The sequence below is a fragment of the Heterodontus francisci genome, chromosome 38 (genome assembly GCF_036365525.1).
Source record: "Heterodontus francisci isolate sHetFra1 chromosome 38, sHetFra1.hap1, whole genome shotgun sequence".
NCBI lineage: Eukaryota > Metazoa > Chordata > Chondrichthyes > Heterodontiformes > Heterodontidae > Heterodontus > Heterodontus francisci.
This window is the reverse complement of record NC_090408.1, coordinates 24,049,627-24,066,309: the sequence shown is the minus strand read 5'-3', so window position 1 is coordinate 24,066,309 and position 16,683 is coordinate 24,049,627. Positions and strand designations below refer to the sequence as shown.

Sequence of the window (16,683 nt, the reverse complement as noted above, 5' to 3'; positions counted from 1 at the left end):
TATTTATTTGCTTTGTATTTATGAATAACAATATTGGTGTTCCCAGTGACACTTCAGGATCTCTTCTAATATTGCTGATCAAATTCTCAATAATGCCTGGTGGTTACAGTGAGTTATACTGTCACATCTGTATAGTCCCATTTTATTTCCACCACTGAAATCGGTGGTAGAAATGTGCGATAAAGAGACAAATGTGACTGAACATATTTGACCTACTTATTTAATTGTTCTAATGTCTGTTATTGCTCTATTTATACTGTAGCTAACTCGGATATATTTTACCATCTGGACCAGAAATCTATGACTGGAATTATTGTTGGAGTTTGCATAGCCCTAACTTGTATCATCATCTGCATCCTTATCCTTCTTTATAGAAGCAAAGCAAGGTATTGTTTGAAAGTACAACTGGGCAGTGTGCAATGTATAATGATAAAAGGGCAGAGATTATATTAGAATTTATTGCAAATGTATTTAATCTAATTGTGAAGGAAAAAGTTCTGCTAATCAAAATGTTAGCCTTCTACTGCAAATCCTCAGCCCCTTCAGTTTTCAACCGCTATTTTGTTTTAGAAATTGTTCTCTTCTGCAATAGGCTGCATTCACCTATTTTCAGTTGAATCAGTGAATAAACAGTCACCATATCCAGCATTGAATACTTATCAGATATTATTAGATTCATAATTCTTGGCGAGTTACATTTTCATGATGAACTTCTGTTTGTCCAGAAAATCTTCTGCTATCAAGGCTGAACAACAGGGAAATGTACAGTTGGCACATGTGACAAGGCCACTGGTCAATGGGAACCATATTGCAAAGAGTCAGAATGAACAGGAAACTGTGGGTACCTTAATGCCAATGATGCCTGAAAATGGTTTCTTGGATACCAAGGTAATACATTTTACCTTCACTTTTATTCTGACTTTGCCAACCTCCTTTTTGAAAAAAATACTCTTCCTTTTTGTAATAATGAACTATGTTGTTGTGAGCTAAATTAGGAAGTCCTTCAAAAGTTTCAACACCAGTGCCTCTCCCATAGTATTGAAATTGTGGGAATTCCTTTGTCCTGGAATTTCTTCATCTAAATATGAATACATGAAGGAGAATAGGAGGGGAAAATAGAAATGGTGGAATTCCAGTTTGATATACTTTCTTGCCCTTCTCTGGTCTAATATATCCATTGGCTTCTTTTCTTTTAACAAGTTCTCTTGCCATATTTCTCCCCTTCCCATCCTCACTGCAGTGCAGATCCACCTCTGCTTCCTCACACAGGTGACCATATTCATGTGTGAACCTCGACAATACTGGGTTATACAATCACAGGAAGCATTGTGGCCATGCTCATTTTTGTCCTCCTCCAAAAATATGCATACATGCACATTTCCAGCAGGAATTACAGAATAATTATCAGGAGAGAAACCCTGGCTGGGTTTTTCTTTTTGACTTTAAATAATGATTTCCATTTATATTGCTCCATTTACTTTCTCTGGACATCTGAGCAGTTTACATTCAATGAAGTACTTTGGGAGTGTAGTCACCATCGTAGTAGAGTCATAGAAGAAGGCCATTCGGCCCATCGAGTCCATGCTGGCTCTTTGTAGAGGAATCCAATCAGTTCCATTCCCCTACTGTATCCCTGTAGCCCTGCAGGTTTATTTCCCTCAAGTGTCCATCCAGTTTTCTTTTGAAATTATTGATTGTCTCCACCCACTACCCTCGTGTGCAGCGAGTTCCAGGTTATTATTACTCAGTGCAAAAAAAAAGTTCTTCCTCATGTCTCCCCTGTGTCTCTTGCCCAAAGCCTTAAATCTCTGTCCCCTAGCCCTTGTATGATTAGTTAATGGGATCCGTTTTTCTTTGTTCACCTTATCTAAACCTGTCATAATCTTGTACACCTCTATCAGATCTCACCTTAATCTCCTTGCTCCAAGGAGAACAATCCTAGCTTTACCAACTTAACCTTGTCACTAAAATCCCTCATCTTTGGAACCATTCTGGTAAATCTCCTCTGCACCCTCTCAAAGACCTTCACATCCTTCCCAAAGTGTTCTAACCAGAACTGGATGCAATATTCTAGTTGTGGCCTAACCAGAGCTCTAGAAATGTTTAGCATTACATCCCTGCTTTTGTACTAATACCTTTAGAATGAAGCCCAAGATCACATATACTTTGCTAACGAATCTGTCAATCTGTCCTGCCACTTTCAAAAACCAATGCACATGAATCCCCAGGCCCCTCTGTCTCTGTACACGCTTTAGAACTGTGCCATTAAGTCTGTGTTGCCTGTCCCCAACCCTTCTGCCAAAATGCATCACCTCACACTTCTCTATTAAATTCCATCTGCCACTTGTCAGCTCATTCTGCTAGCCTATGTTCTTTTGCAGTCAATTAGTATCATGCTTGCTGTTTGCCACACTTCCAAGTTTGGTATCATAGACAGTGGTGTTCCCCAAAATTTGTCAACCATCCTCCAGTCTAAAAAAGTAACCATTTATCACAACTTGCTGTTTTCTGTCCTTAAGCCAATTTTTATCCAAGCTGACACTGACCCTCCTATTCCATTTGCCTCAATTTTGTTAACCAACCCTCTATGTGGTACTTTATCAAACACTTTCTTAAAATCCACATAAACAACATCCACTGCATTCCCTTCATTAACCTTCTCTGTTACTTCATCAAAAAATTCAATTAGATTAGTCAAGCACAATCTGCCTTTTACAAATCCATGCTGGCTCTCCTTAATTAACTCAAACCTCTCTAAGTGGCTGTTGAACCTTTATTCCCACTGATTATTGTTACTAAAACCTTACCCACCACTGATGTTAAACTGACTGGCTTGTAGTTACTAGGAATGTCCTTACGCCCTCTCTTGATCAAGGATGTCACTTTCCAATCCTCTGGCCTCTCACTCATATCTAAGGAAGATTGGAAGATTATGGCATGCCCTTCCACCACCTCCACTAACACTTCCCATAGCAACCTGGGATGCAAGCCACCTGGACCAGGGGACTTTTCCACTGTCGCATAGCCAGCCTTTCCCGTACATACTGCCTATCAATTTGCACCCCATCCATTACCTCTGCCATCTCCGCTTCTACTGAAATTTTGTCAGCATCATCTTCCTTAGTAAACATCAATACAAAGTACTCATTAAATATTTTGGCCTTGTTCTACGCCTCTAAGTATATATCACCTTCTTTGTCCCCAATACGTGTCACCCTGCCTCTTACTACTCTCTATTTATATGCCAGTAGAAGATTTTTTGGGTTCCCTTTTATTTTGACTGCCATTCTGTTCTCATATTCTCTCTTTGCCAGTCTTATTTTCCTCTTCACTTCCCCTCTCAGCTTATTGTATTTGGCCTGGTTCTCGCTTGAAGAATTCACCTGACATGCATCTTGCACCCTTTTTTTTGTTTCATCATATTCTCTTTCTCCCCCGTCATCCACAGAGTCCTGGCTTTGGTTCTCCTGCCTTTCCTCCTTGTTGGAATGTACCTAGCCTGTACCTAAAAGATCACCCATTGTTTGTGCGCATCCAGGTCAACTAATTCAGCACATACCGGAGATTGAACCTGGAACTTTCTTGGTTTGCAGTTATACCAGTTTCGGGTCAGAGGAGGCTAGAATTGCCTGTAATGTAAACCTCTCAGAACAGGAGCAGGGCAGATCAGATGACTGGTAGGCATATTGCACATAAACAGTGGAGGTGACGAGCAAAATATGGCAAAGGGGAAGAAAAAAGTTGCATTAGAAACTGGGAGGCGGGAAACAACTTGAGAGTAAATAGATTAATTGCAATTCTTAAATTCTAACCTTAGAAGAAAATGTTTTTATGCACAAGAGAAGAACATAAGGGATGGTATGGAATTTGTTAAATTATTCGTTTGGTGCATCTGCACTTTTTATTTGTTCCTGGGATATGGGCGTCTCTGACAAGGCCAGCATTTATTGCCCATTCCTAATTGCCCTTGAGAAAGTGGTGGTGAGCTGCTGCCTTGAACCACTGCAGTCCATGTGGGTTGGTAAACCCACAGTGCTGTTAGGAAGGGAGTTCCAGGATATTGTCCCAGCTACAGTGAAGGGACAGCGATATAGTTCCAAGTCAGGATGGTGTGCGGCTTGGAGGGGAACTTATAGGTGGTGGTGTTCCAATGCAACTGCTGCCCTTGTCCTTCTAGGTGGTAGAGTTTGCGGGTTTGGAAGGTGCTGTCAAAAGAGCCTTGGTGCGTTGCTGCAGTGCAACTTGTAAATGGTACACGCTGCTGCTGCTGTGTGTCAGTGGTGAAGAGAGTGAATGTTTGTGGATGGGGTGCCAATCATGCAGGCTGCTTTGTCCTGGATAGTGTCGAGCTTCTTGAGTGTTGTTGGAGCTGCACCCATCCAGGCAAGTGGAGAGTATTCCATCACACTCCTGACTTGTGCCTTGTAGATAGTGGACAGGCTTTGGGGAGTCAGGAGGTGAGTTATACGTCGGAGGATTCCTAGCCTCTGACCTGCTGTTGTAGCCGCAGTATTTATATGGCTACTCCAGTTCAGTTTTGGTCAATGGTAGCCTCTAGGATGTTGATAGTGCGGGATTCAGTGATGGTAATGCCATTGAATGTCAAGGGGAGATGGTTAGATTCTCTCTTGTTGGAGATGGTCATTGCCTGGCATTTGTGTGGCGTGAATGTTACTTGCCACTTATCAGCTCAAGCCTGGATATTGTCCAGGTCTTGCTGCATTTCTACACTGACTGCTTCAGTATCTGAGGAGTCGCGAATGGTGCTGAACATTGTGCAATCATCAGCGACCATCCCCACTTCTGACCTTATGACTGAAGGAAGGTTGTTGATGAAGCAGCTGAAGAAGGTTGGGCCTAGGACACTACCCTGAGGAACTCCTGCAGTGATGTCCTGGAGCTGAGATGATTGACCTCCAACAACCACAACTATCTTCCTTTGCGCTAGGTATGACTCCAACCAGCGGAGAGTTTTCCCCCTGATTCCCATTGACTCCAGTTTTGCTAGGGCTCCGTGATGCCATACTCGGTCTAATGTTGCCTTGATGTTAGGGCAGTCACTGTCACCTCACCTCTTGAGTTCAGCTCTTGTCCGTCTCTAAACCAAGGCTGTAATGAGGTCAGGAGCTGAGTGGCCCTGGCGGAACCCAAGCTGAGCGTCCCTGAGCAGGTCTTGTGTGTACACAAGAGAAAATGAATGAAAATATCAGGACAGGGCAGAAATGATATACAGAGAAGCTTTGATCAGGATATGGGAGCACTGTTCAGTCAACTCACTGCATGTTCTACTGACATGCTGAAACTGAATGAAATGGGTTGTCTTTGTAGTAGGCAGGTTGAAGGGGCTATCTTTACTGGGACTTGAACCTTCAGTCCAAAGTGTAACTCAAACACCCTGTTGCACTGCAGCAGTAGGCTGTGATAGAGCAAGAAATAAACCATCTGAATGTATTCTATTGTACCCAACAGGGTGGATCTGATATGATTGTTAGCAGCTCAACTCGTACGAACGAAAAGACAAAAAAATGGTCATTTTTTCCCGCAACAAAGAAATCAGTGAAGGCACACAAAGAGAAACAGGTAAGATTTGGAACCAAACACAACATAATTGATGCTTTTAAAGGGAAGTTAGATAATGCACGAGGGAGAAAGGAATAGAAGGATATGTTCATAGTGAGGGATGCAGCAGGGTGGGTGGAGGCTCATGTCGAGCATAAACACTAGTTGGCCTGAATGGCCTGTTTCCCTGTTGTACATTCTGTGTAATCCTATGATTGTCGTGTAGAATTATAGACAAATTTGACAAAACAAATTCTTTAAAAGAAAATAGCTCTACCTTAAATTTCAGCTGATGCTTCATAGAGTTCCTGTGACTGGAGCTGCTGCTGCTGTCTGAATTAGTCTTGGAATTTGCTGGGCTTGACAGTTTACTATCACATTAGAATCAATGTGTTCAGTGAATTTTAGTGAGTATCAGATGCTTGACCTGATTTACTCACCAAGTTTAGCAAATAGCCTGTATTTGTGCTGTTTAAGGGGCAATTACACTCAATCATCTAATGAAGTATTAATTCTTTTAATTGTCATCTAATTGCTTGAAGTTTGTCTCTTGGCATCCCTCTCATCAAAATTCACCTTTGGCCACCAGCATTGCTGTCATCTTGATAACGCCCAGTAAGATGCACCTAGTTTTCTGTTGCAATTATTTAGATTTACAGTACAGTAGTTTGTACAGATTACCCAAACATGCCAATGTTTAGATCAACAATCCTCTAAAAACAGTTTACAGTGTCTACTGTACAAAAGGTGTTGGCTGGAATTTGAAGTGTTTGCTAAATTTAACTGGTATAATTCTTTTGCTAGCAGCCAGTGAGAAGAAATGGTCGAGGCATGAGCTCTTACCAGCTGACGGGGCTGACCTGTGAAGAATCGGGTGGCTCAATACTCATTCCACCTCCATCTCTGCAGGCTGTGTTCAGCACTGCAGGGGACACAGAATACTCTCATAACAGTGATGGAAGCCATGAAACTGGAGATTCAGGCAGATACTCACATGATTCTAGGGAGGAAATGGAAATGGCTCACCTTTCCTCTGTCACATGTACTACACCTGCCTTCTCAGGGCCATTTGTCCAGGCAGAAATGGCCAGCATTCCTGTCACGTCTACCTCAGAGGAAGCTCAACTCCTGTTGATTGGTTCTCCTACTACCTCAAACCTGCTGACACCACCTGAAGTGTGTCAAATGCCTTCTCCAAAAACTGCTCGTGAAAACACCAACAATGAATTTCCAATTTAGGTTACCCGATCCAGTTTGACCATAATTTATCTGTACAATGGACAATGTGCAGTAAGCCAAAGAACATTCTGGAACGAAAACCTGGGTTTTTTTTTAATCACTCCAGGTTCTTACATGCTTTTCTTTTATGAATGTTACATTTTTTTATTTTACCCACCATGAATGTCTGTATGTCAAAAAATGTGAAAAGGACCGTTACATTTCTTTTGATTTTATTTTGAAAGGTATATCACTGGAGCAGAAATAATATTTCAGGCTTTCTGCTGAAAAATCTACCTCAATGTTACCTAATGGTAAACTCCAGTATTTAACAGGTATTTGACTCCATTGCCTAATAGCTGATACTTCCTTACAGAAATATGTCGTTTTGCTAAAAGAAATGTTTGTTGATATTCTGCTGTGATGTGGGGGTTGTAAGGACATTGCCATGAGAGTGTTTAACTAAAGCTCTGTTTACACAAGCAAGTATCATTCTAAAGTGGAGCTGAATGTAGTACCATTGAGCTGAAGTTGTCTTGATTCACTTGTGCTTTAATTTTTCTTCTATAAGGCAAAGGATTCAGTCATATGTTTGAATGAGAGTATTAAAGTCTCAATCCCAATCCCAATGAAACTTAATATCACTTTTCACAGCTGTTATATTTGTGTACAATGCAGGATTACATACGCTGTGTAAAATGTAAACCATATTTGATCAGAGGGAAGAGGAAATGCTTTTGTTTGAATGATTTTTGAAGAGATACTTGTTTGTGCAGTGCAACATCCATGTACTGAGTAAACACATCTATGCTGCTAATTTGAAAGACATCTAAACTGTAACAGTATTGCTGTACAAGCAGGATGACCATCCAATCTGAACCTAAATAATTTTGGGTACATTTCAGTTTCATTGAGTATCAGTTAGGAGGCACAACAGATGAATAGAAGCAGGCCAGGGTTAACTAGAATGATTACCTCAATGTTTCCGGTTCTAGAAACTGGAAAATACAATGCAGGTGCAGAAATTATGAAAAACATGCCTCCTGCAGTGACCCATATTCATAGCCTTATGCTGTCCTAATTGGGTTCTGATTTCATGCATTCTAACAGATATTGCTACAACTGCATGGTTGGTCCATTTCAGCACATGTATGACATCCATTGGGCTGGTTCACATAAATACTCATGCCGACTTTCTGTTCACTTTACCGTTACAGTGGGTTTTTTATGTAAATGTAGGATTTCCTCCTCTTATGATGATTCATTCCTAAACTCGAGAAGGAAACCTAAACTGGATAAAGCATTTCATTGAAGATTAGATGACTTGTAGCAAAAGTTTATTACTCCAAGGGAATTTTCACTGATCTCTTAGTGACATGTTTAAATTAGCTTGTGGGTTTCTGTTTCATTTTTCTGCAACTTTGAAATGGTTGTTTCCCCAAGCTAATGTCCTAAAATTTGTGTATAATCACGACCGGCTTCAGAACTAGAAAAAACCTAAGCTAGAAATATACATCTACCCTAGTAGACTTAATGGAAGGTGAAGCATAAACATTTCCTTTCAATAAATACTTCATTGCCACCAGTTCTACTTATTAACTGAATACTTTATTTTTAACTCCATTTAACCTCAAGCACTCCCTTTCTCTTCCCCCAAATACCAGCCAAATACCTTTTCATATTTATAGCAGAGAACACTTAACCTCTGTTCCCCATGGTGCATGGATTCCCTTATTTCAACAGCCTGCCAAATGCAAAGTAATAACCTTATGAGTCTATTTGTCATTAGGAAAACTTCTATTATACTTAAGTATGCAAGATAAATACACAACCGAATTGATTTAATTAATTAAGATTCCTGATGCATAAAATAAGTTGAATTCTGCAATTTTTTTAGATTTGATTAAATTATTTTAACATTTCTGCTACTGAGTCATATGAATATAAATCCAAAATTAATTTTATTATCCAATTGAATGGGTTACTGAGTTACTTCTGCAAACATGTTAAAATAAGAGTTTTTCAGTTGGATTTGCTGTGGATTAATACTCTGTGTGTGTGTGTGTGTGTGTGTGTGTGTGTGTGGGGCAATATCACCTCTTGAGTGCTCAATGACTGTATCCCTTTTTATTAGCACAACTCTACTACGATTCAGACAAGTAACTTTTCTTCCAATACAAAGCAACTTCAGCTTATGGGTATGAAATTAAATAACTCATTGAGAGTTGCAGTCCAAAGAGTATCATTTGTTGCCTCACTGTATTTGTGTGTTTAGAATTGCTTGCATAAAACAGAGCTTTAAGATACCAAAAATGTTCACAGGGAATAGAAGCTGCTACTCTCATGTGCTCTAGCCTTGCACCTCCTGTTTGATACTACCTCTTTTAAAAACCTATTTTAGTGTTATTCTTTATCTAACCTCAGGGATCAAATAATTGTTACATTTGAACTGCCACACTGAAATGTGTGGTGTACTGACAGGGTATCTTGTTTGAATTTTTGATTTTAAAATAGTTACTGTGTAGCTTTTAAGAGTTAGAACAGATCACTAGAAATATGTGCCAGTAAATGTTTATGCCTACGTGATGCCGATATATCAAAACTATTTTAAAACAAGCTTACCAAAGAAATGTACATAAACTTTTCTTTCTGTAAAATTTTTTGGGCCATTTAATTTTTAACAATTAAATCTCTTAATTTTATGATAGCTACTAATCAATCAGAAGTAGTGACTTATATGTGTTTGAATAGAAATTGATTTTCAAATACAATATTACACTAATGTAATTGGAAAACTGATTTGGGAAACAAACTATATTGATGGGAAAACATCCAAGGGCTATTATAGTTCATCCTTTACTAGAAAAAGCAAATTATATTAAGCAGATAGCCAGTGTTCTGATGTCCAAAATTAGTTACAAGCCAGTTTTTTTTTTGCTCTGTCAAAATCCATAAGGTTTTAATGTTTGATTTCTGTCCTTGTATCGGCTCATTGAAAGATACTTAGTACTATCTACTGAGTACTACTTCTGGTTAGCTGCACTCTGCTCTTTATAGTGTAGATCAAAATTATAGCAATAGTCAGTTTAGCACTTGTCTTTCAGATTAGTGTCGTCCCATAGTATTAGTAGTCAAGGCAGTATACAAAGGTAAATGACGTGTGTCTATATCCAAAGATTTACTTTCCTTGTTGGATTTTTTTTTATATATTGACAGGGCACTGTGTCTGTGCAGTATCTGAATTTCAGACCTAAGAACTGTGTCACTTTTCATGTAACCTACAATAGAGTTGATGAATGGGGAAAAAAAGAGAATTCTCTTTTAGTTCCAAATGTAATTTTGTAAATGTGCATTGCTACTCAATATTGCAATAAGTAATTGTTTAATATCAGTGAGTACAGGAGGATTCTCTTTCTCTGTCTAACTGTGAAGCTTTATTCGATGCTTTAGGCATCAATGATTATTTGGCATTTTAAAGAGACAAATTTTTTTTTCCTGTTGAGCATATATTCTAAATCAAAACTTTTTTTTAAAAAACATTCTTCTGCGCAAACCAAAGTGAAATACTCCAGCTGTCTAACACTCACTTTAGTTTCTTTAAAAATTTAGTTGAATTGCTACCATGTGATTGACTGTGGCCTTCTCCAAAGATGACTGCACATGACTGCAGTCACATTGTGTGTAGTAGTTACTTACAGTTACATACAACACTGACAGTTTGGGAGTATGTGAAAGAAAAGTGTCTTGTAATAGCTTTAAAAAAATGTAACCAGTATTGAGCAATAAGAGGGTTCTGTCTCTTGACTTAGGCAAGTTTCACAGAGTGAAGGAGAGTAAACAAATTTCTTCCTTCTTAATAATCAATAAATTCAGTATTAATATTTTCAAATACAGCTAGATCAGCTGCCCATAAAAACCAAAGATTTATTATCTTTCACCTTTGTGTATCAAAAGTAGGAGTTTAGTTCTTCACTCCTGGAAGAGTAGATTGTTGTCTTCTCTTAAATGATGTTTAAGTGTTTGCTTTTTATATTAATGCAACAACAAATGTCCATGTTTAACATTCTGAATCAAACCTGGCATATTTTCATTATATACAGCAGTCATTTTGAAGTATTTATACACTAAAATCATTGTAGTCCACAGAATAATAATTATGGCCATTGTTAAAATATTTTTTAAACCCTGTTTGTTTCCCTATCCTCTCATTCCCATGAGATATGAGAGCTATGTATGGTTCAACCCATGGATGGTGTCAGTGTCACTCTGCTCAATACTGTAGGCTAGCCGTGTATCGTTTTGGTATTGCTCTGGTTTTAGATTGTGCTGTTGGAAATTTTGAAAATGTAAATTTTTATATCTCATGTGGAGGCATCATTAATCATTTAGAATATCCAATTAATTTTTATCATAGCAAACCTATTGTCCTACTCCTAATGCGCCCTCGTCGTATCTCTATTCAGCTTTGGGCGCAGTAAAAGATGGTAGTCCTATTTCAGGAGGATGCCATCAGGGTGTACCATCCACCCCCCCCCCCCCTACCCACACACCATCCATGGCATGATCCAGGCTAGTAGAGTAGGTCTTCTGGAAAATACCATGCAAATCTTGATCATTATTAGGACTTGCTGTCATGTTTCCAAGTTGAAAGTCTATTTGATTTCATTGAAGCTTCTGTACTACACATGGTCTTTTCAATATAGGTCTAGAAATACCCAGTCAGCAGAAATATACTGCAGAGGTAATACATTCTGAGATGTGATAGAGTACTTCAAAACAGAGAACTGCTGTTAAAAGCTGCCAGCATATTTTCCCACTTTTCAATTGTGTTTGATATTTTGTAGATAGATACTGGATATTGACTGTATGTAATTAAAGGCTATAGGGGCTCTATCAGACAAAACCCTTATAAAATGCATCTCGCCCCAGAAATTCTGTTGTGGGGAAGTTGTGATGCATCAGGCTGCATCTACAGCCATGTTAAATTTTACAAAGTGCTTTAGACTAATTGTATTAATTTGTGCAACTACCGTTTAAATTTATTAGGGGTACCTGCCATTACTGCCCAATAAATCTCATGCTACTGACAACATCAACGCATTAGGAAACGTTAGCACAGTCTTAGGAGATAATCGTGTCCAATTAATTCAGTAAGGCAGAGTCCGTGGAAAATATGCTGGCTCACTGATGAGATTTTGCTGATACTTTGAGGTTCGAGATGTTGATGAAATATAAGTAGAAACTACTGCCTCATTTTGAATTTAAGTATTTGTTGATGCACATTAATCTGGAATTTTGTGTTAAACTGTCTGAAATTGTATTTTCATTTTGATATGTGTTAAACTTGTGTGGCTGGTGTAATGGGTGTCTGTGTGACAATTACTACATCCACTTGAGTTAACCAATGTAATGGTACTGAAGTGTGTCATGTGACCACACATTGCAACAGTCTGGCAGGGCGGGGAAAAAATTGTATTCTGCATTTTTGTTGCTGTTTTTTTTTCCTTTGTGATGAGAACAATAATGATGTGTTAGTTTTTTTATTTCGAGCATACTGTTAAGATGTGAACTAAAGGGAAGAAGTGGAAGGTCCAGTCTAATGATGTATCTCAGGTGTTCTGAACCTTCTATCTTCAATTTGCCAATTGTCTTGTAAAGGCAGTGTTTGTGATCCTGCTACTGGATGGTGGACCTGGATTATATCAAATTTTATTTGCCTCAGGGGATCAGCTTCACTTCATGTCCATTGCTGCAGGAGAATGAACGTTTGCCTTGATTTGTGAATGTACCTCATTTATGTCTTTAACTACTTTTACTGAAAAACTGTGTTTTCCTATTTTATAATAGCATTACGGTGAATGCCGCCTCGAATTCAGGTGCCTGATCTGTAATTTTGCTAAGTCATGCCAAAAATATAACTAGTCTAAAAGCCAAAATGTTTTAAAACTGTTGTAACATAGTCTGAATTTTGAACGATTGCACAGTTTAAATAAAGTTTTTCCATAAAAAAATATATTTTTCTACACATTTAATGGAAAAAATAATCTACAAAATAATTCTTCAAGGTATTTGAACTCATCCACATTTCTTGAGTGTGATTGACTTTTTCCAGGTCTAAATTCCCTGATTTCTAGTTAATAGCAATTCAATTATTTTAAAATATAATGTTCCCTTTCTCTGTAATTTTTCTCCTAGCCTTCCCTCATCTGAAGGACACACTGACACCATGCAAAGTTACTGTTCCACAGGTGCCCTCTGGTATTCCGGTTGAGTGCCTGTTCATGTGTGAGTACACTGCATCAGACTTCGGGCAGCGCTGGCAGCAATCCCATTCACACCTGATATTAGCTTGACCGGTCCAACAAAAGTCACTGGATGGCTTCTTCAATAATCTCGTCGTTAACTAAGAAGCACTGAAGTTAATTATTGCATCACTCCTGCTGAGATCAGCTCAGCTAAATAAGCACAAATCAGGGATCAACCCTTTCTGGTCTGTATGACATAACTAACTCACTCCTTAATCCAGTTGAGCTCTGAGCAGCTTATTGAAACCATTTTTCAAACAGACTAAGTTGTAGAACATTTGATTTGGTTTAATATGCTTTTAATTAGAACCACCCAAAACAATTTTTGCTGTCCAACTTATATTGATAAAACTGAGTCACGGGGACAGTTTGGCTGCAACTGAATGTTGACTTGGTCCCAAGTGAGCATCATCCATGGAATGTGCCTATTCTTGGGAGTCTGATTGAAATGGTGTAGATACCCTAAATTTATGCACAATTGGAAGAATTGCTTAAGTTCATATATAAAAAATTTCAACAGTTTCGACTATCGTCAGTAGATGTTTTTCTTTCCCATCTTAATGCATCCTAATTTTTTTTTTTAGAAATCAGGTTTCTGAATATCTCCACCTCACTCAAAAAAAAAGCTACGTTGATCTAGTCTTAATAGTGCCATATAATTAAATTAATAGCCTGGATTTTGTGCGCGCCGTTTGTTAAACTTACATTTGCTCTCAAACTTTCTGTGGGCTTTTGCACTAGAATTTGCAGTGATTAGAAATCCAAAACACTGTCATGTCATCTACAGGGGATCTGTGACTTGTGTGAACAGGGAAATCAATCGTGTGACTCCTTAACCAGTCAGAATGAAGGATCTTTACTGAGTCATGCAAAGTCTGAACCAGGAAGTGTAAGTTAGAATTTTTAATTCAATGCCACTTCATGTACAGAAAGCAAAATAGGGAGAGAGGGAGATAAGAATTTTAAAAATTAATTACATTTTTTAATTTTTAAAAGCTCCAACAATTATTAAAATCTAAAGGAATGAGACTCCACACTTGTAAAAGTAATTTTTTGTGCCAGAGGTTGTTTGGCAATACAAAACTTATCACGCTGTTCAAAATTCAGACAAGCCCTAACCTATTCTGGTGTGTTTAGTGGGTTTCTATCATGAAAGTACCCCAACGTCACATTCTTCAAATATTTCAATGCCAAGTTGCTCAGCAAATAACGGGAATAGCAAAGCTTCTTGCAAAGCAAAACATGGACAAAAGCTTCCTGATTTCTGTGCTTAATTTTACATGCATGTTAGCTGAAAGTTTCTGTTTGATTTGCTCTTTAAACACTAATAGCCTCACTGTTATTTTTACTGCAAAATCCAGGGCAATAATGTGTTAGAATCTTGAAACAAAAACAAGTCAAATCTGCTTTGAGTTGAAAATTTACATAACTACCTAAACTAGGTTAGCTCACGTATTCGTCATGTCCTTCACTTTTTGTATACCAGTAATTAATCGATTGCCTAAAGGTGAACCTTCCCATAATGTGTGATTCTCTCCAAACCCCCCTCCACTTTGTTTCTATATAGTGATCATAAGTTGCCCTGGATACTGATTATTTAGCTTGGATACTGTTGAAGCAGCTGAAAATATCCCTTAAATGAAGTTCTGTAATACAGATTAAGAAATCTGTTGCTTCCAATACAAAGCCTAGAATCCAGTAGATACCATTCCAGGAAAGGGGAGTCTATGATTTCCTGACTGCAGTTAACATGATGTAATTCACAAAGGACTGAACAACCTTCCAGGACAGGATATACTTCCATTCCTGGATGCACTTAACCTAGGCAACCTCTCACTTCACTTCAACGCTTCAGCAGATCCTTCTAAAAAAGGGTATGGCTGAGTATGTATACTTCAGTGCTCATTCAAGGACTGGATCCATAAATATGACCTGTACCGATACTTGAAATGAACAATAGCCATAGCTTTACAATTTACTGCAGCTGTTCACAATGTTTCATTTTGCCTCCTAGACTTTTGCACAAATTATAAAGAAATGAAAAAATTAGGTGACCCTCTGCAATTTTTGGAATTACATTGTAATCCCATATATGCATTAAAAAACTTGCATGTTACAGGTTTCCATTGCTTATATGCTCATTCATTCACAAATGCTGAACCAATCTCTTTGGGATAATTGTTTCATTCAGTTTTTATCGCCTCCATTCGGATTTACCATATTGGTCAGCAGTAGAAAAAGCAACAGGACACTTCTAAGCCAATCTGCTGTGCAGTTCCCATTTGGAATCATTAACCTTGGTGACTTCATGCCACCAAATTTTATTCAGCACTTCTTGATTCACTATTAACCTGCTGTGTCATCACCACATGTCCCTGCATGAAGTGGCAGGGCAACCCAAAAATCAATGACACATGTTTGCCTTCTACAGAGATGCTATATCATCCCAATTCCTTCACTCTTCACAACTGTTCCTGTGATAGAGTCCTAGTTATACAGCACAGAAACAGGCCCTTGGGACCATCATGTCCATGTCGGCCAGCAAGCACCTATCTATTCTAATCCCATTTTCCAGCACTTGGCCTGTAGCCTTGTATGCTATGGCATTTCAAGTGCTCATCTAAATACTTAAATGTTGTGAGGGTTCCTGCCTCTACCACCTCTTCAGGCAGTGCCAGATTCCAACCACCCTCTGGGTGAAATTTTTTTTCCTCAAATCCCCTCTAAACCTCCCACCCTTTACCTTAAATCTATGCCCCCTGGTTATTGACACCTCTGCTAAGGGAAAAAGTTTCTTCCTATCTATCCTATCAATGCCCCTCATAATTTTGCATACCTCTGTCATATCTCCTCTCAGCCTTCTCTGCTCTAAAGAAAACAACCCTAGCCTTTTCAGTCTCTCTTCATAACTCAAATGCTCCAGCCCAGGTAACATCCTGGTGAATCTCCTCTGCACCCCATCCAGTGCAATCACATCCTTCCTCATGTGTGGTGCCCAGAACTGTACACAGTACTCCAGCTGTGGCCTAACTAGCGTTTTATATAGCTCCATCATAACCTCCCTGCTCTTATATTATGCCTCGGCTAATAAAGGCAAGTATCCCATATGCCTTCCTAACCACCTTATCTACCTGTGCTGCTGCCATCAGTGATCTATGGACAAGTACACCAAGGCCCCTCTGTACTTCCTAGGGTCCTACCATCCATTGTATATTCCCTTGCCTTGTTAGTCCTCCCAAAATGCCTCAGTTATCAGGATTAAATTCCATTTGCCACTGCTCCGCCAATCTTACCAGCCCATCTATATCGTCGTGTAATCTAAGGCTTTTCTCCTCACGACGACACCACCAATTTTCATGTCCTCTGCGAACTTACCATACCTCCTATATTCACGTCTAAATCATTAATGTACACTACAAACAGCAAGGGTCCCAGCACCGATTCCTGTGGTACACCACTGGTCACAGGCTTCCACTCGCAAAAACAACCCTCGACCATTACCCTCTGCCTCCTGCCACTAAGCCAATTTTGGATCCAATTTACCAAATTGCCCTGGATCCCATGGTTTCTTACCACTTTATCCAATCTCCCATGCGGGACC

At 38.9% G+C, this 16,683-nt stretch overlaps 1 protein-coding gene across 1 annotated transcript in view; it reads left to right on the top strand.

Moving 5' to 3' along the window:
• LOC137352331 (protogenin-like) overlaps positions 1–6,798 on the top strand; it is a 139,073-nt gene extending 132,275 nt beyond the window's left edge. Inside the window, exons 18-21 of the mRNA XM_068017618.1 lie at positions 263–386; positions 726–888; positions 5,470–5,580; positions 6,364–6,798. Of these exons, the coding sequence (XP_067873719.1) occupies positions 263–386; positions 726–888; positions 5,470–5,580; positions 6,364–6,798 (833 nt within the window). The remainder of the gene's footprint in view (positions 1–262; positions 387–725; positions 889–5,469; positions 5,581–6,363) is intronic.
• Positions 6,799–16,683: the final 9,885 nt, after the last annotated feature.